We start from the raw sequence: 20,920 nt of genomic DNA on the forward strand, positions 1-20,920 counted from the left end.
AGTAGAAAACTTTGATGAATGGAAAGTCGAGGGAAATCTAAGCCTGGAAAACTAGAAAGATATTTTCTTCCAAAAGCTATAAAGAAGGATTAGAAGCTAGAAATATCATACCAACAAAAAATGAAAGCTTGAAGTATTCCTGACATTGCCTTTAATTTCATGAAGAACCTGATATCAAAGACGAATATATTAATAAAACTTGTGTAATCAGTGGAACTGAGCATCATTTAGGCTTAAAAAGCTTCAAGGCAGTGATTCATAGTTTCCAGCAGATGAGAGGAGACCAGGAACGTGTTAAATACAAAAGTGAAGCAAGATATGATGATAAATAGGATGCACAAGGTTGAAATTGAAGCACAGTTGTAAGGAAATAACATATTATACCACGAACAGTGCTATGCCAAATTGATTTCAGACTAAAAGGCACAGCTCAGCTGCAGTTTATATTGTGTTAAATAAAGAGTTTCTATAAGCTGTTGATTTGAAGATGAAAGCTCTGGAACACGATTCAAAAGGTGTGTTTGAAAGCTTCTGAGCAAGATCAGATCTGAGCAAACCTATTCAAGATTTTTTAGTTGTCACTGAATACAGCACAGAGCACAATATCCTTCCCTTTTCTGTTTAATTCATGCAACTTTTTGTGCCAGCACCCATCAAGCAGCATCAAATTAATGCACCTTTCACAGCTAAGACAGATATTAAAGGCTGATGCACAACATAATTGGCTGCTACTTGTAAAACTATTTAATACTTTATTCACATTCTATAGGTTGCTTAAATAACGAGTCATAAGCATCGTAGTAAAGTTGCAAGAGTCTAATCCATTACTATTGGGATCAAACGAAAGCAAATGAAATCGTTTTTAGAAGGAAATATTTTTGAATGTTTTGACGATCTTTAAAAGCCTCAACCTTACAAAAATTTGTTTCTTTCTCTTTTTTGCGGTTGCACACTGTACGATACAGATCTGCGTATTTTTAAAACTGTATTTATAGAACAAACAGCTGTGTCCGTGATAATTCTTTTTAAAACAGTACAGAGAGAAAGCTTTGATAAATGGCAAACGACGTGAAATACCTTAAAACCACAAGGACAAAATCTTGCCGTTTTGGGCATTAAATAATGAATACTCTATGTCATTTTTATTGAAACGCTTCCCAGCACGGTTTCTTTGAAAATATGAACAAAATCAAATAGATCACATCTTATTGATGATTTTGTGGTATTGATTTTGTGGCAAGGCATACATATTGAATGTTCACCTTGTCGTACAAAATGATAGACAAGACAGACTGACATCACCAGTCTTTGTTTTGTCTAAGGAGGTGCGATTAAATCTGTACTTACTGGTTCATATTCTGATGCATTCTCCATTCTTAGTAGATCTTTAATCGACTCTTCTCTTCTTCAGTTAACTAGCTGGAGAAGTGGGTGAGCTTTCGGCTTCCTGTATAACAAAGTAACAGTATAACAAGTAAGCAAAGAAAGTACGAGACTCAGCTCGAGATGAATTCTGCTAACCCAGTTACGATAGACCAGCTGATTAAACTCAGGAAATTTGAACATATTGGCAAAAAGTATCTGGTAAGTTACGTTATCGTATGTTCTATGTATGCTCGTTTATACTCCAAGACATAGCGACATGCATCACTATGAAAATTTTCAATAAAAACGCGAAAACATAGTTTTTCTTCAAAATTTAAGTGTATCGTAATATAATTCATACATTCTTAATTGTAGACTAGTAAAGCTGCATTTTTAGATAGAGCTATATCTTTATAAAATATATCTTTAATTTCGAAGTACCAATAACTCAACACGGGACATTGATTTCCTTAGTCAGTATAAATAATATTGTTGGAACCACCAGAGTTGTCAGTTAATAAGAGATTTCGAGTCAATAACAAAATACAGTGATGTGTTGATTTATAACCACTCCTACTGCAATTCGCAGATGTTTATTGTTCTCATAGAAGCAGCGTTTGATCAGCGTTTTCTTTCTTAGGCAGAAGACGAATTTAATGCATCAGAATGGGACGACCGTGAAAAAGAACAGAAAACATTTAAGTTCTATCTGCAGCATCCAAGTGCGAGATTAGTGACTGTTTCAACCTTGATTATTCTCGATTTTTATCTTATTGCACAAAACCCAATTAGCTATAGTGGAGCTGACTGCAAAATTGATGTCATTGGAAACATCTACTCGTTCATCTTTCTTAAGTAAGTTTCCTGTATCTAATGCGTGATATTGTTTATTTTTGGTATGTTAAAACGATAAAATTAGTTAGAATATTACCAAGTGATATTAACATTCTTTAACTACATAGGTATGATATACTTGCTCTTCTAAACTCTAGCTTAGAAAGAAATCAATTACAAAAAACCACATGTGATGTAATGGTATCACAAATATGTTGTACGATGTCAACAAAAATTGCAATGAATTAGAAAATAATAATTTATACTTACAATAATGATAAGACGAACTTTTATCCTATGTTATATCCCGATCTGTTGGTTCCCTAGAAACAACATTTAAAACTGAATTTTGCCTATTACATGTCATTTCACTGACACAAATGCTAAAAAATCAATTTAATTAAATCTTATTGCCAGTATTTCGTACTTTGTTGTTTTAACAGATAAAGCAGTGCCCACATACAAAATCCAGAACATTTTGATTCTTCTGTAAAGTAGATTTTTTAAAACCCACCATGTTTCATTATCTATGTATTGTCCAAAAAACTGTCAAGCAATTTAAAAAGATTGACCTGCGCCTTCGGGTACTTTTTAGGTATCCCAATGGTGGTTTTGCTGGCTTGAAAGTTCTGCTCTGGATGTCTGGTGTATTGCTTGGCCTTATCATAGGCAGAGTGGTGATTCATAAGTGGATCCTATGCACAAAGCTTAAATCGCGATTTTTCGCCAGGGATAGTCAAGGAGCATGGATTATAATGTTTTTAACATCTATACTATCACTTTATGGATTCAGCTTACTGTATAATGTAATCCTGGACGCCTGTGGTGGATACATACTTTCTTATAAATGTGATAACAGTTTCAAAATAGAAAATAAATGTCTAATGAAAGCAATTGCTGCGTTTATTTGGATTGGAAATATCTTCACAATGTGGACTATTATTGACATGATGCTACAGGTAAGATACTTCCTAGGAAAATGGAAATGCTTTCGTAGAAAGATTAAAATCCTTTCGGAGGTACCTGTGAAAATTTTAAGGATAATTTTGTGTTGACGGTTACACAAGCTGTGCAGTGGGGCTCAAACAGAAATCCTGAAAATTCAAATGCACATTTGTAGCTTATAAAATACCAAGTGCAACTAAATCATTTCTTAAAAAAATTAATCGAGCAACAAACATCCTAACAGCTGACGCTACTTTGTAGAAAACAAATAAATTTTAAAGATAGGAGGAAATTGAATATCACGAAAGTGCAAGTCCAACACAGTGTTCCAAAAGTTTGAGCATTAGTTCTAGGTAGAGAGACATTTTCCAACATGTTTGAAAAAATAGCCCATTCCTGAGCTTCAGTTTTGCGTTTAAAATGATTGTCAATTGAATTCTAAATCGACTTCAGTGCGTCATTTAAAGCAAGGGTGTGAGACTTATGCCCTGGAAACTGTGATGTTTCAGCTAAATTTGAACAAGCGACAGCTACAGAACTTTTTGCATGCAATAGCCTAAACCTTATTCCTCATACTTTTTGTACCATCTTGTATATACTATCATAAAGTTGCATTAATCTCAATTGTACTTGCAATGATTGGATGCTTACCAAATCTTCTTGAATGTTCTTTTTGAGAAAGGCATTCATTGGATTTTAAATCGACCATGAAACGATTCTTTCGGTTAAGTGTGAAGTTTTATAGAAGATTGTGAATTTCAAACTTTACTTTTAGTAGGGATTATTGAATATCAAATATTCTTCTTCAATTTCAGGAGAAGAAGTATACCAACATGTTTGTACGTCTTCGAGCTTTTTGGTGCAAAGGTAATAAGAGATTGGTCATATTCTGGTTGATGACATTGGGTTCAACAATTTTAATTGTAACTGCAATCACAACAGACTTCATTCATTGGGATCAACTTCATAAACATTTTATAACAACGGATGAGTTCTCTAGAGCATGCCTAGCTTCAGCTGTTATCTTTCTGGAAATTTTAGTACTTATTCAGGTAAAATTATTACGATATTACTTGGTCAAAATTTGATAGGAACTTGATTGTTTTGAAGATATCAGACTCTTAACACTAAATGCATCACTGGCCAGAGAAAGCTCCATTTAACTTTTAAGTTCACGACTAAGTCTGAATAAAAATGGGGATTCTTCACTATTCAGTTTTAGTTTGTACTAAATATTGACTGCTTTAGCAGTTACGAAGTAACGAAAAGATATGTTGTATCATAAACTAACTTGTCAGATATCTGATGTCTTCTCAATATAACGAGAAGGATAATATGAATTTCAGACCTCTATTACCATCATCAAATGAGCCTTATTACCTGATAAAATCCTTTCCTTCAGAAGTACATTTAGACGATAAATACACTTGATTCTGTAGCGTCGCCACGGGGTGGACTGAGGTAGACATGTCCAACCTAGTTTTGCCAGAAGTGGATTTTCTAACTTCTCGAAATCCGTTGAAAAACCTTTTTTTTGGGGGGGGGGGCGGGGGTTGGTGAGGAGTTGGGCTAATCACATCGATTTCGATTTTCGCACTGGCAAAAAAACAAAAAATTTCAAAATGGATAAAAAATACTAAATAATGGTTTTTTAGATTCTGAAGGGCGTGGTAGAGAAAATTTGTTTTTGTCCACCCCAGTTTTTTCGAGCTGGCGACGCCACTGCTTTGATTTGCTCTTATGGATTTCTAACTAAATGAACGCAATATACGGCAGCCATTTTATTCATCTAATTCATCTGACACAAGAATTTAGAGATACATTCTCTGCATCAAATCTAGCGGGGCAAAACTTGTTTAATGTTAAAAGTTACTTTATCATTGAATAGGATTGGGATTTTTCACACTTTGCAAATAATGGGGCTGCAAAACTACCTGGATTCGGTTTTCCGTATTTGAGAAGCTCTGTGCCTTGTTGTTGTACACGATCGAAATGCAGCATCATAATTTCTGGAAAGTGGTTCAGCTATGGGACTATTGTCTTGGTCATCATTTTACAGTTTGTAATGTGGACAAGACAGATACATTACACGCCTACTGAATATGGTCAATTTACAGATAACGAAGGTTTGTAATTAATTTTGGCAAACTAATCATTCAATGTAGTGCTTTGGGACACAGATTTAATGTGCATATACCTAAAGTCCGAACTCTAGCAGACTGTCCAAATTTATGCAGAGCAGATCAATACTTAGGAGTTCATTTTACACAATACGCATTGGGAAAATTAACAGTTAATACACTTCACAATTGTTCGTGTGACATAGGGATACATTTTTAGTTGCAGCTGACATCGGCTTTTATCTTTTGTTTTGTCTTGTTTCTTCATAGCATGTGAAGGTAGTTTTCAGGACACTGAGCAGTGTCCCGGTCCTTTCTCTAGATTTGGCCACACCTCGTGATTCCTACGCCTGAAATTGCAGAGAGCTGGCGTTTTCGCTCACTCTGGGTTGAAGTTTATTTTTGTCTTGTTATCTGTAGCCTCACGACCCTAACTACTGATCCTTTCTGCCATTATAGATACAAACTCAAGCTTTCACATCTCGAACGATATTCCACTTTCTATCAGAGTTTAAAATGTGCAAGTTCTTAATCTTTGTTTTAGGTACAATTCACAACATTTTGGAAAAAGGATTTATCAAAGTACCCATACCTGGTACAGCTGCACACCAACTGGCATTGAACCATACAGTTAATGGTTACAATGAAACTTATTTGGCGCCATTCAATAATAAACGTATCTCAGTAACATACAAAGGGTATTCAATGAGACTAAAAGGTTACTTGCTCTCTACTAATTACATTCTACTAGTTAGATACAATCTAAGTTAATCTTCATATTGTAAACATCATTGTTTATATAAATGTTACATAATCCGCAAATTAAGTTAATCTCACAACTTACTACTTCTGAAACGTTATAATTCATTCATTTATTCATTCATTTATTTCCGCCATGCTGATTTACCAGTAGACTTGCTCCAGGTCTATTTCGTGCTTGAGAGAGGAGTATTTACTTCCCTCCTGTGGACTTCTGCGAAGGAGGGAAGTAAATACTCTTCTCTCAAGCATGAAATAGATTTGGAGCAAGTCTAATTTACCAGAGACAATACACATTTTTCCTCAGCAGTAGAGAAAAATGGTGGAAAGGTTCATGCAAGTAACTACCGCTTGTTGCTCCTTTACACGTCATACAAGAATGGGAAATCATGGTTGAAAATGATGCTACACTAAGAAAAGTCGCATTCAGTTGAATTCCGTTAGATCCGGCCTAAGGGTGTAAGGAAATGCCCCGACTTACCGAATTTCCGATAATTTTAAATGGCAACTTTTGGCTCGAACAAGGTAGGAAAATCCAGTGGAAATTGAAAATCAATCCGACTTAATTAAAGTTATCCTAGGTACGACTTAACAAGGTTCAACTGTACATGGATTTATGCTGCTTTGAACAAAGCCATTCAAAAACTCACCTTTCTTCTAGCACTGTCATTTGCACCTTGGATGTTTGGCGTATGCCTTTTCTTCTATCTTGCCCACCAGTATGGAAAACATGAAAGTCCTGATGAAAAAATGGTGAGAAAATGGAAACAAGGGAAGATTAAGCGTCGGAAAAGACGTGTCGTGCCAGCTAAAGAGACTTCTTTGGCATTAGATCTCGAAAAGGTAGGAGAATTGAATGCCTTGCCTGATCTTACCCAGCCTAGATCTTGTTAGTGTTAGTCGCAACTCGCGGCTTGATGCAAGAATTAGAAAGACTCAACTTTTAATATTTGATAATTATGCATATAAGAAATAAACGACAGGTTTATCGATGATATTTGAGATCTACTAGGTTCTATCAAGATTATCGATGCAAATGTATGGACATTTGGATGCTTTGACAGAAAATTGTAATTAAAACAAAGGTCCTAACGAGGAACCATCAGCAGTTAGCAACCCCAAATGAGTGATTATGTACGTCAAACAATGTTTTTAATTAGAAATGATAAAAGTTTTGTATCTGATTAATTCTAGTTTTACAGTGAAAAGAAATGCTTTCCTGCATCTCTGTACTGTTAGAAAGAATTCCTAAGACAAATCCATCGAATGACGATTTTGCTTTTTTCAAACAAATATTTCTGAAAATACCATCAAATGATAGGTTGGCTGTTGCAAAAAGATGTAAAAAAGTTCCCTCTCCTACTTGCACTGTATTTCTGTTATGGTGATATTTATATCATTAAGAACAAAATCGTCCACTACTGTTATCAAATTTCAGATTAAGACAGAAGATACACCAAGAGATCTTGGAAGAAAGAAATCTATATCATCAAAAACAAAGAATGCGTTGGAATTGACATCAGAGAAAGTGAATATGTCAAAATATGAGCATACCAACTTTGATTACTATTTCAAGCATCCAAACACAAGATTATTCATTGCATATTTTCTCGTTTTCTTGACTTGGTTGATGTTCGCCCAGGATCCAATTTCATACAGCTCAGCTGACTGCAGAGTGAAAGTTCTTGGTCACGCCTACTCATTCATATTCTTGAGGTTAGGCTAAACATTCTGCAAGCTTTGAGTTAAAAGTTTGAATTGTACTACAATAAATGATTTAAGTAAGACATATAAATAAAAAAAGCTAACACTTAATTAGGCTAACTCTGGTTTATCAATGAAATTTTATTCCCAAAAACTCTGCATTTGTTGTTTAAACAAATTTCTAAAATATCTGCATTTTTACCAATAAATTCCTCAATTTGACTTAGTTCATCGGACAAATATTATGAATCAACATACCTTAGCTTCAAGCAAGTATCTTTACTTTATAAAAAGATCCCATCTTTGTAGTAAATAATTGTTTGTACCCTTGTCTTTTCAAGGTATCCAAGCACGGGATATGCAGCAATGAAATTCTTTTTCTGGCTCAGTGCAATTGTAGCAGGAATGATCCTTGGTAAAACATTTGTACACAAAGTGCTCCTGTGCAGAATACTCCGCTTTAAGATATTTACATCAGACGGTGAAGGATCTTGGGTAATCATGTTTCTCACAACGGTTGTGTCCCTGTTTACATGGACTTTTCTCTACAATGAAACAATAAGAGCTTCCGGCAACCCTCAGTATATGGTTTCCAGTAACATGGAGATGAAATACAAAACGTTCATGAAAGGAGCGTTATCAATTTCCTGCCTTGCTCATTTTTTGACAGCATGGATGGTAACAGATGGCATGTTACAAGTAGGCCTTTTATTGTCTTAAAAAGAGAAGTAACAAGATTCTACATGAATTCATAAGTCTCTGCTCTCTGGCGATATTACCATTTTTCTAAATGAACACACCTAAATAGTTCTTTTGTACCCAAAAATTTCCAGTTACCATGAAAAGTGGATCTTTACTGCAGCATACATAAAATAAATCGCCGGTTGAAGAGCAAACAACGATCCAGGCACCGCGCAGCCATTGGGCTATAGCCCCTCCACTTTTTTTGCGATAATACGTTAGAAAACTTTATGGAAAGTTTACTCTAACATGGTCTAACGCAACATTGAATAGTATACTCCTAAGAAGTAGCAGTTTTTCTTGATTGGGAACCATTTTTGATCATTTTCTAGGCGTTTTTCTTGAGGTTTTATTATCCCCAAGCTAATTTTATCTATTTTTATAGCTATTGATAAGTTCTCTGAACCAGATTGTTTATGAAACCCCAGTAGAAATATACCAGTATTCTTAATAGGGGCGTTTTCCGGCGTTCTAGAGGGCGTGGCCTCAAAAAATTTCGGTCACGCCCTTTTCAGCCCTTCCACATTTAGACTGGAGCGCGGTCCCTGTAACGATCTGGAATTTAAGCCCAGGTGCGGACAAAAAGTGGTGTGAGTGGGTGACTCCTTAATAGGCACATATAAAGTCCTGCTTAAACGTCTGCTACCTTTCTTTCTAGAACGCTCGACATTTCGAAAGAAAGAAATGTCGAGTACGTTTGAAAACCTTCTCTGCACACAGTCGTAACCGTAAATTTTCTATTCAATTGCAATGTCAACAAATAAGTAAAACTTGGATGTACGGAGTTGTAAAGTAAGATGAAGGAGTTTTTGATTGCATGAACGAATAACATGCCCCCCCCCCCCCCCACATTTTGCAAAAAGCTTTTTAAAGAAATAAAAGAATAGAAGAAAAGAAATAGATGAAAAGAAAAGTGCGATAAATCCTAGGCTTGTCCAACGCATGGCCCGTCATGTTGTCTAATGTAGTTGTTGTTGTCTAAATGTGGGTCAAAGTTGATAACGAACTGAATTGTATTTATTAAGGTTGTAAGAGAGAAATTAATTCATATCATTCACGAGATCAAATAAAAGCGCACCCACTCACGCGCACGTACACTTGGCGATTTCAATTTCAACGCAGGGAACCCAACCCCCTATTCTGTGCCCAAATCATGAACACGCCGCGCTTGTTTGCAAAGATTGGTACAAGCCATATTTCTAAACAGCCGTGAAGAGGGAGAGTTAGTGAACCGCAATTTAAAATTATCGCGGACAACCGAATTTTCCGTAGCTCAGTAAAATTACTTTGTTATGTGCTTGATTTGTTTCAAAAAATCAGTGCGAAAGGAATACAACATTGCTAGGCATAATAACACTAAACATTCATGTTATGATAAGCTGGAAGGCCAGTTACATGTTGATAAATTAGAAGTTTCTTGTCAACAATCTCTAAGGAGATCAGGTTTTTCAGTTCGGATTGCGCCACAAAGGGCCACAAAGGTCAGCATGCCGTGGTCTACTTTTCTTTTTGGGAGCACAAACAGATACAAACAAAAATGGTTAAAACTGATGGCAGATGCAGATTAAGACCCGGTTCGCACGGGACGGATTGTGTACTGTTCCAATGACGTTCAAAATTGAACAAACGGGAAATTAACTGTTCAGGCGGGAACGGGACGATCACGTACCAATTGTTTCTTCTCTTCTTGAGGAAAGCCAATCGCTCCATTCTACTTTTTGTGCTAGAATTTCAAGAGTTTACCAATGCTCCTATGAGTATTCCCATATGAACAATGCAAGCATTTAGCCAAATCAGTAATCATTCTGTTTTTCGGACCATTTCACCTGTTCACAAGGGGACGGAACGAATGCACACTGTTCCACTTTTTGTATCACTCAACGGAACGATTCAAAGTGTTCTCACGTGCGCGCAACCCCTGAGTGACTCATTTTTTGGAATGGGGCGATATTTTTTTAAATTGTTGCAAGAAAATCACTGAAAGAAATATTCTGAAATGTTTTAAGCTTGGTTTTAAGTTCTTAAGGGTGTGATTGCAAAAAGTTTTCTCTAAAAATTTTGGGAAACCTCTTTTTACAGGTTTACTTATCGCCTACTACAACTTATCGCCGGTCCGTCCAATGTATCGCTAGCATAACGTTTGCCCCATAAAATCATAGGCATAAAATATCGTGGAGCATTTTAATGCGTTTTTCAAATAATGGTTTTTTTAGTCTAATAAAGCTATCAACTCGAGCCCCCCTTAATTTGAATTTCTTGGCGCCGCCCCTGTTTCTGCCTTTAAGCGCTAGTTTACGTACTTTCGTGACGGTTGTGCTAGATCGCTTGAGCTTTGATGACAAGGGTGCATCATTCTAAATTCTCCTATATAATCTATTTCTAGCAAAAGCGATATCCTCGTTGGGCCAAAGACCTCAGGTACTTCTGGCGCAGTGGCAATTTACGGTTGATTATATTCTGGGTTATTGCCGTGGCAATCACAGTCCTAACCATTTTGGCAGTTTGCTTTGACCTTTTAAGCTGGGACACAATGAACACAAACTTGCTCTCGTCGAATGAAGTATCGCGTTCGTTTCTTGCGTCATTTATCATCGTCTTTGACCTTCTTGTCATTATGCAGGTAAGCCTCTTTTCTTAAAATTCGTTTTCTTTATAGTATGTCTTAGAGCAGCCAAAGTAAGCAGATCTTTGTTTCAAGTTTTTGTTTCAACTTCAAGCCTCTTTTGGAATAATCGCAAAACCAAATGAAACTACAATGGCTTACAGTTTACGGTGTGTAACCTTCATCAAAAGACGCTGCTATTCGACGGACACTCGCAAAACGGACATAGTATACAAAAGCAGATGATCTTGATCTATAGTAACGACTAATTTATTAATTGACTGATTTTGTTAGCTGATTGATTGGCCGACTTACATGACTAAAGAAGGCTGAGTATGACACTTACAGTGTTGCGACAAAGCTTTTTTACAGAAAAGCTCTAATTTCTATGTTCACATTTTCTTTACAAACAACAAACAGCAAAAAACAATAAATCAAAACTTCTTCACTTCGACATTGCCTTGTATCATTAATAAATATCGAGACGGCTGCATTTTAGCGACCAATTTTTTGTACTAATACGAATGCCGATGAATCTAAACCATTGATTACCTTAGAATAATCTTCACCTTAGAAATGTATAATAATTTGGTAGAAAGTCGTACCTAAAATCAAAACATTTGATAACTCTTGATGAAATACTACCACGTTCTGCAGGACTGGCAGTTTCCAAATTTTGATAGAAATTCAAAAATCAAGTTACCTGGATTGAAAAGAAAAAATCTAGACTTCCGAATGTTCTGTGTCAACGTGAAGATAAAAGGCAAGTGGCTTTGTTATGGCTTGGTGGCAATAGTACTGATTATCGACACATGGACTTGGAGCAACCAGTTGTTTTATGAGCCGGCGAAGTACGGTCAGTACGTAACTGGATCACGGCAAGTCTACAGTATAACTGACGCTGCGTTTATTCGAAATGCAAACGAGACAATGGCCTCCTTTAGATACAGATCAAGTTGCTTTGTGAATGGCCGCAGCTTGTTCTCAGATGATTTTGACACCAACACAAAGTATTTTGGGGATAGTTTAGCAAAGAAATCGGCAGCTTTTGTTCCCGCACTTGTGACATTTATATGGTTCGTCGTGAGTGCAATAAAAGCACAAAAGCCAGTTGAAACTTTCGTAGAGAAATAGACCATCAATAGGGAAACTTTACTGAAATAGTTCTTTTAGTTAGGGAAAGCTTGTGGTACTAAGAGCAGACTAAAAAAATTGTTCCCAGTGTTCACGTTTTGTGTCCAGTTGACAATATCGTGAAACCCTTCATGCCTAGCCTACCAATGAAATCAATTTTCAGGAAAAATTAGGTCATACAAAATTTAAAACATGGCTTTAAAAAAACAAATCAGTTTGTGACTCTTCCCTTCCCTAAATACATATACATCCAAATTTGTCAGCAAATCGATTTGCCATGTCTTCGTGATGTGTTATGTGCACACTTTTGATATTGATTTTAGCTTAGCTAGACATATTTTTGACTTACTTATATTTGAACAACATGTATAATTGTAACAATTAGTAGATTTTATTTTCTGGTCACAATTTTTCTGATCCTTGCCTTTGAATTGCAAATGTTACAGATGAAAAACACAAGATAGGCTAATTTCAAACAAAGAAAGACAATCTGTTATGCAAATTTACTTTCTTGCATTTGGTAACAATTACATTACATTTTTGATAGTCTTTAGCTCATTTTAGCTTTCTCGGCTAAACGACGATCTCTTTCTTCTGCAATAGAGAGCCTGATACCTTTTCCACGTGGTAGGGAAATCATTGCCTTTGTGCCACGACCAATGACAAAAATATTTGACAAACGAGTGGCAAATGCATGGCCAGTTCCATCTTTAACATGGACAATATCATGAGAGCCTAGAAAATAATATACAATCCTTCAGTCTTTGTTCACGTAAACAGCTATTTTAACTAAAAAACTAGTCAATAATAAAAGACAAATGAAGACACATTCAATGCCACACACATAGCATTATTAAAGATCAGCCACACCTGACCTAATGTTATCACATTGGGAGATTTGATACTTTATATTTATTTATTTATTTCTTTGTTTATTTATTTATTAATCACATCTGCTTTAGGGTTGACAGCATAAAACTTCAAAACTTTTTATCTATAAAATCTGCTATTAAATAAGCATTGTTACTTAAAAAAGATACAATCAAAAATTCTTATTCTTGTAAAATGTACAATACATTGAAAAAGCATCAGACAGGAATTTCTGCTGGAATTTATTTAGTTCATGAACTTACTTGCATGCCTTTCTCTGTGAGTGATGGTGCCAATTCTTCCTGTGTTACGTCCACCAATAACCATAACAGTGTTTCCTGTGTCAAACTTGATGGAGTCTGTGATCTTACCAGTTTTCAGGTCAATAACAACAGAGTCATTGGCCTTAATGGCTGGGTCTGGATAACGGATGGTTCTTGCATCATGGGTGACACAGTATGGGATTGAGTGCTGTCCAACTGCAACTTTTCTTACCTTTGCAAGTTTGTAGGTTGCCTCCTCTGGTGTAATTGGGTGGCAGATGAATCTACCCTTCACATCATACAGAAGCCTAAAGCATTCTCCTGTCTTTTCAATGGTGACAACATCTAGTTGCAAAGAAAAATCAAATGAAACATAAAACGAAGGGCCTCTCCAACTAAAAATTGCAATTTTTGTTTTGGTAATTGAAAGTAAAACTGATCAAGAGCTTGTTAATTGCTTCAAACTTTCTGTAATTACAAGAACTTCTATTTCAAAAATTAATTCAAGTTTTAAGGGCAGTTATTAGGACACCTAGAAGCTATGCTTATGAAGTTTGTCATGTCAGGCTCTGTAGTTCGAGACCCTTACTACTGAACCATCTTTGGACCTATTATGGTGGACCTAGGCTTAGCAGAGGTTTATGGCCTAAACCAAACTGGTGGGTCTGTAGGATATTTCACAGAGAAATGTTATCAAATGAAATGGGCATGTTGGCTTTACTTGACTGACAACCAAATTGATTGGCCCAAATCAACCGATATCATTTATCTTATAATGCTGGTCTTTTTCATTTTACAATCTCACACTCCTTTTTCTGCAAAATTTAATTGAAATATATTTTGCATTGCAACCCTGAGAAGTTGAGTGAAATTCTTGAAAATATTTCAATACAACACAACAACATAAAATAAATTTTGAAGCCAAACATCCACAGTTCCCTTATTGCCCACAAGTGCATCGGAGTTTTGTTCAGTGTCTGGCCAAACTGTACATTGCTTAACAACACCTCAGTAAACAGAATGTCCACTAAACAGAACAAGGTGGCTCTTTCTCAACATTACATCCAATTTTTCATCTGCTTGGCCATGGCTTTACGGTGAAGCTTTAACCCAGGATTGATATGATCACAACTATGATCAATAACATCAAATCAAATCAGACATGTTTTTATATCTTATATATATAGATTTAAATCAGGTCTCTCCATAAGGCTTTCTGCAAGTTCATTAGTGATAGCGTGCCTCTAAGCAAAACTTTCCATCAAGATGTGCAATCCATAACTTTGGTTCAGTCAGGGAGAAGTGATTTTATCGTACAGCTTTTGCACGCAATCTTGATCAATATGATCAAATCAAATTGTGTGCCCATTTTGTCATGCATCTTCTTCTAAAAAATTATCATGCTAAATTGCTAATGCTGCAATTTAAAAATGATTCCCAGAGCATTTAGACAAAGTTTCTGTTAAAAAGAAATCTTTACAAAATGCAAATGGCTGAGCCATGCTTTATGGCTACTTTTTCAGAAGCAGGTGCATGACAAAACATGCACCTTGTCTCACCTAAGTGTGTGACACCAAATCACATCCCTCAAACTGTGAGGTCACTGGACTCAAATGCAATATAAAGTTCTAAATTGTAATCATAAAAGGTAACAAGGTCAGCAATAAAACAAATGTTTGGCTAATTGCAGCATGCTCACTTAGATTTAAAATGTTTCATCAAATATTCAAGTAATCTGACATACCCATAAAACCAGCAGGATAAGTGACATCAGTTCTGACTTTGCCATCAACTTTAATGAGTCGCTGCTTCAAAATTTTCTTCACTTCAACACCGTTGAGGGCATACTTCAATCTGTTCCTCAAGAAAATAATCAATGGAAGACATTCTCGCAATTTGTGGGGTCCTGCAGATGGGCGTGGTGCCTAAAACAAAAATATATATATACATTATATAACTATTGCAAACCCTGAGAAGTTTGACTTCTGCAAATAGTAAGATTATGTCACATTGATCACAATATCCAGTGCCAAAAACAGCTGACATTTTTGCAAGAAATGTTTTGCAGTCAATGATATATAAATCATCTTTGGCCCCAGGGTGGAATCCATGTAACTTAGGCAAGAGATATCTGTGGATGGTTTGGAGATGATAATTTCCTTGGTGTACTTTAGTATGAAGAACATGTTAATGGCCCACACCAGGCCTTGTGAGGAGAAGCGCTCAATCGAGCACCATCACCTCCACATTCCCCTCGCAAGTTCTAGGCGCTTGATTATATGAGCACCTTCAGCGTTTCAGAAAAACTATTTGCCATTAATATTGGGTATATATTTACAAAAAAAATGGTAAAGTTAGCTGTCAAATTACTTGGATATGTAAAGAAATTTTCATCACTCCAAGTTTTTAAAGAAAACAATGAAGAATTAAAATCGTCTCTTAGTGCGTCACCACAATAACTTGAGCTGTGGTCACGCACTAAGAAACAACTTTTTGGTTCAACCATTACAGCCGCATTGTTCTCTCCAACTTTAATAGATGAGCCTTATTTTCATAGAAGCGTGTGTCTTAGGGAAATGGCGGTTTCGTTAGTACAAATGTGAAATAAACTGTGAAACTCGCAAAGTTTAATAATGGGAAAGGAGGGCGTAATTGGTTTCAAAACCAAAAAAAAAGCGACTGCTACCAAGTCATGAGGAGCTTGAATGAGCCCCTTGATCAGTTTGGGGGCTCATTTATCTGCTCTCCTGTTGTTTGCTCATTACAAGGCCTGGCCTACACTAGATACATAAACAGTAGAGCTGAGGGCAAATTTTGAAACCAGATATTAAATTATATAGTAGAAATATTGATAGTGCTGGGGCAACTACTCCTGAGGTTGGGGCTCTAAGCTGTCTCAAAATTGGGCCAGCATATGACTTATAAACATCTCACTGCACTGTATCATACAACATTTTTGTGGTAGCTTTGAGGTGTAATGCTTTCAGTACAGCTTCATAATTTACAGGCCAGTATCTGGCATGCTATTAACATGGATTCCACATGAATTCTTCTTGGTAGAAATGTTTGCTTACTTGTAGGGAATATTCAAAGTTGAGATGATACTGTACATCATGTTTAAAAGAGGTTGTGTTCTAAAACCCTTAAAATGCACAGAGGTAACAAAGCCAAATTTTCCTGGACAGACAGAACAAAAAATTGAGAGAAAATAATAAAACAAATGAATTTTGGACTGTCAAACAGCAAAGAAACTCGTCCAGAAATGTTTATAAATCTACAACTTAGTGGAGGGTAGCAATATTTGAATGTTAAATGATATTGAATGAGTTACTCTCCATCAAAATTGCTATTTTCGTGCGGTTTTGGCTCTATGCTATGCAAGGTTTTCATATCAATAACATTTTATAAACTAAAGTAAAAAAACATCCACGTTTCCCGGAAAAAATATAACAAAATCTACAGACTATTAGCATCGTCAGTCTGATTTGTATAGGTAAAAAGTTCTTACAAGGGCAGTTAAAAAGCCAATTTTTCAAAATTCATTTTCCTGGCCTCAAAGAGAAGTCAATTTTCAAGTTTATAATTTTTTAGTAGCATTAGGAGAAGCGTAAAACTGGTCAAAACATGTATAAACTAGCCATTATGCATACTAACAGACTGCATGTAAAAATATTCAAAAAAGAGGCTTTGAAATAGAAGAAGCACTTACGAAAGAGCCACTGAGTTTGTCCAACATCCAATGTTTTGGGGCATGGAGCCGCTTGAGATGCTTTTTTGGTCCACGAGGCTACAATTCAAAAGAACAGATATCAAAGACATTTTACAGAGTCAATTTCAGAAAAATTCCTCAGAGATTCGTAAGATTATTCCAGATTTTTCAACGTTGACTTTCGACAACTTTACTCACCATTTTGGCTAGTTTGGGAAAGGCTTGCGGAACGGTGCGCGAGGCTGATCTCGATTTCGATTTGTTGTAAATGAGGCAAAACTGATATGGTTTAACCACTGATCTCAATAAAAGATCAGTACCAAATAACGCAAAATAACGCAAAGGAAGGCAAAACAAAGGGTAGTCAAATTTGTTTAGAAACAAATCAAGTTTATCGCATTATTTATTTTATGCTCGTGCATTAGTCAGAGGCGATCTGAAACTTAAGATTACAAAAGTTCTCAAATGTGAATGACAATGTGTCGAATAAAAGGGTGTGCGGAGGGAGAGTGATGGGACGCCTTCGCTTCGAGAAAAGAACTATGGCGTTGCGTTGGATTTGCTTTTGCAACGGTAACTTGTTCAGATATGCGCAGCCTTTTTCAAATAATCTAGGCCTACAGTATTCATCCCCAAAGTGTGGTCAAAAGTTGGAAAAACACTTCAACTTTTGAATCATAACTATAGAAATATTGAATTCTTACAATTTTCCAATGAATAATAGCAAAATCTGCAAAAGTGTAGTATGGCCTAAAAACGGCAAACTCACACGGCCTTAGAATTTTTTTTAAAAAAATTAAATAGATTCAATTTTTTTAGATTCACATTAATCATAACAAAATAAATGGCAAAGAAAATTGCAAAATCAAAATATTAAGTTTAAAGCAAAGTCTACAGAAAACGTTACAAACAATCTTTTCGTGGTACAAAATTTAAGAATGCAATTTATGAAATTAACAGATTTAGTCGAGCTACTTTTGAAACTCCGTAACACTATAAGGAAAGTCATGGTACTCGTCGGCCAGTAGTAGCTCCAGCCCGGGATAAGTGCGAGGGAAAAAAGGGGGTCCGGGACCATGCCCTTTTGGGTCAGGCCCTTTTTCCAGCGAGAAGCATTTTCTTCCTTAGGAAGCATCCCTTGTCTCCAAAGAACTGTCATTTAATTAATCTTTGGCAATGAACACTATTGCCTGAAACTTAATTCCAGAGTTTTGAAATTAGACATTTTACGTGTGTAGAAATCAAGAAAAGACCTATGATAAAGTGCTACTAGTAAAAACTTTCAAAAGCTACAACTTCATGAAATCTAAGCTAAAACGAGCTGTTCAAGTTACAAATAGTTCACAGAAGTTTTTGAGGGGACACGAAGTTCTAATCGATAAACCAAGTTTTTAGTTGTTTATATTATGGACTATAAGATCAGCTTTCTCGATTTGATGGTAAATTATTTTCAAGGAGTTGATAAGTCAGTTCTGCTGGAAATATCTCCCTCGCTGCTTATTAAAAGAAGATTTTATAGCACTGCAGATTTTATAGCATTTGAAGACACCTGACTTCTGTTTTGGTTTCAGATGGCCTACGTCTTTCCGCATTCTTTTTCTCAAACACTTTTGCCTATTAAACATCAATAAAAATAGGTTGGTAATTATTCATTTCCAGTTTCTCATACACAGGTGAATTCATATTATTCAAAAATTTGAATTTCAAATTGACAAAAACTGGCTTGAAAGTTTCATTGTTCGGCCAATATATTGCAAATAAAAAAATTAGGCAAGCATTTCCTCAAATTGCTGAATTGTCGGCTGCTTATCGGTCTGCTCAACAGCAACAGTTTTAAGTAGATGCACTAGCAGGATCTCCCATGCTCTTGCAAGCTTCGATTGCGACCTTTGAAAGTATTTGAAGAAGTCATCCTGGTCTTATGAATGTAAAATGATATTTCATTTCCGAAAATGATATTGCGAACTACGAACTACAACAAAACGGCGTAGACAACTTGACTAAAGCCGTCAAAGTTTATTGTCCTATTGAATTAAAATATATGACACCTCCCCTTAAAGCTAATAAAGCTAAAATTATTTTATTTCTACTACGTAGTCATCTTGCCAGGATGAAGCTTTTATTGTTCTTTTAGACTTTCGACTTGAGGGCACTGTGTTCTGTCTTTTCCTGTAGATTTTCTTGCGGAGACTCTACTGATTCTGGTTGCATTACAAATGATGAAGGATCTGGATACGGTGGATTAATCTTAACTCTATCACGTGAATTGATTAACATACTTTTGTTCCGTCTGATTGTTTGTTCCTTATGTGTGGTAGCAATATAGCTTCTTGGTGTCCAATGTTGACGTTCTATCTTTGCAAGTACCCACTCTCTTCCACTATCTACTTTTACTCTTACAGAATCTCCACTCAGTGGCGGCGCCAGGGGGTGGTATGGGGGGGGTAATTACCCCCCCCCCCCACTTTTTTCGAAACATGGTCTACATATTTCGTCTAAAAACGGGTTAAAAAGCACTAGGTAGGGGTAGATCATATTTCCTAAGGAAATTTGACCTGGTACAATGCACTGAAACGAGGCGATTAGGGCGTGGTCTCACTGGCCACGCCCATTACCCTCCCTCTCGGCAGTAGCTGGCGCCGCCACTGTCTCCACTTCAAATTCACAACGTGGTTTTGACCCTTTATTATGGTATTCTGCTTGTTTGGTTTGCCTGTAAAGCAACTGTTGCTTGATATTGGAAGCAACTTGAGGCTTTAGTAGACTATTATTGATTGGTAAATTGTCTCTAAGACGTCTGTTGAATAACATTTGAGCTGGACTGCAATTCATACTTGTGATTGGCACATTTCTGTAGCGTAATAATGCTAGGTTTGGATCAGTTCCATCCTCCTTGCATTTGCGCAACATCATCTTCACTATCCCTACGTACTTCCCTGCCTCGCCGTTACTTTTAGGATATCTTGGACTTGACGTAGTGAGTGAAAATTCCATAGTTTTGCAAAATCTCTTAATTCATGCGAATTAAACGGCATATTGTCAGCAACGACTGTCTGTAAAATCGCATGACGTGCAAAGCAATCTTCATTGCTTGAACAACTGAGGATGCACTCTTATTGCGAACATTGGCAATTTCTGGGTACTTAGAGAAATATTCCACAACTAAAAGGTAGTCTTTCCCAGCAAAATTGAAAAAATCTTCCCCAACCTTTTGCCACTCTTCAATATTACTCTTCGAAGCTGGAAAATACATCATTACTGACTGGACATTCAAGTCAAATGAGATATCTTTCGTAGATTCATCTCTAACAAACGCTCTTCTCAGTGTATCTGCGATATGCATCTGGTTTCCAGGCCTGTATACGATGTTTAGCTTATACCCCAGAGGCTTTAGCAACATGCGTTGCAACCTTGGTGAAACTTTATGAAGATCTTTCTTTTGAATAGCTTCTAAAGGTTTTTTATCAGAATGAACAGTGATATCATTACCAAAGACAAAGTAATGGAATTTTTGTGTTGCAAATACAATAGCAAGTAACTCTTTCTCAATCTGTGCACAGCGTTGCTCGGTGTCGGTTAATGATCTAGACGCATACCATATTGGTTGACCATCTTAAAGTAAACAGGCACCTAAGCCAACTTGACTAGCATCTGCTTGAATAACGATAGGTTTTGTTTCATCATAATAGTTTAACATGATTTTAGAACTTAGTACATCCTTAAGAGCGTTCATAGCCTTGCTCTGTGCTTTAATGGCTCTGTAACTTGGGCTTTGTTTGAAATGAAAGGCGACAAGTAGTTAACCATGCCGAAAAGACGCTGAGCATTTTGTTTATTCTTTGGGTCTGGAATTTTCTGAATGGTTTCTGCTTTA

General features: G+C 36.3%; 2 protein-coding genes across 2 annotated transcripts; one reads left to right on the forward strand and one right to left on the reverse strand.

Annotated features, from left to right (window-relative positions):
• The first annotated feature begins 458 nt into the window (after positions 1 to 458).
• On the forward strand, positions 459 to 12,895 carry LOC135685599 (uncharacterized). Its single transcript, XM_089112770.1, has 11 exons — positions 459 to 1,584; positions 2,006 to 2,220; positions 2,795 to 3,158; positions 3,960 to 4,196; positions 5,033 to 5,270; positions 5,809 to 5,982; positions 6,685 to 6,866; positions 7,462 to 7,739; positions 8,069 to 8,426; positions 10,852 to 11,088; positions 11,728 to 12,895. Exons 1-11 carry the CDS (start codon positions 1,507 to 1,509, stop codon positions 12,202 to 12,204), a joined length of 2,838 nt encoding a protein of 945 aa, XP_088968896.1. The 5' UTR covers positions 459 to 1,506; the 3' UTR covers positions 12,205 to 12,895.
• Positions 12,698 to 17,282, reverse strand: LOC135685587 (small ribosomal subunit protein eS4). The gene is made up of 5 exons (XM_065201571.2): positions 17,245 to 17,282; positions 17,047 to 17,124; positions 15,082 to 15,262; positions 13,338 to 13,682; positions 12,698 to 12,939 (listed from the first exon to the last, which is right to left on the reverse strand). The coding sequence occupies exons 1-5, from the start codon at positions 17,245 to 17,247 to the stop codon at positions 12,755 to 12,757; spliced, it is 792 nt and encodes a 263-aa protein (XP_065057643.1). The 5' UTR covers positions 17,248 to 17,282; the 3' UTR covers positions 12,698 to 12,754.
• Positions 17,283 to 20,920: the final 3,638 nt, after the last annotated feature.

Source organism: Rhopilema esculentum, chromosome 15, assembly GCF_057945365.1.
Source record: "Rhopilema esculentum isolate cy_ngs chromosome 15, ASM5794536v1, whole genome shotgun sequence".
Taxonomy (NCBI): Eukaryota; Metazoa; Cnidaria; class Scyphozoa; order Rhizostomeae; family Rhizostomatidae; genus Rhopilema; species Rhopilema esculentum.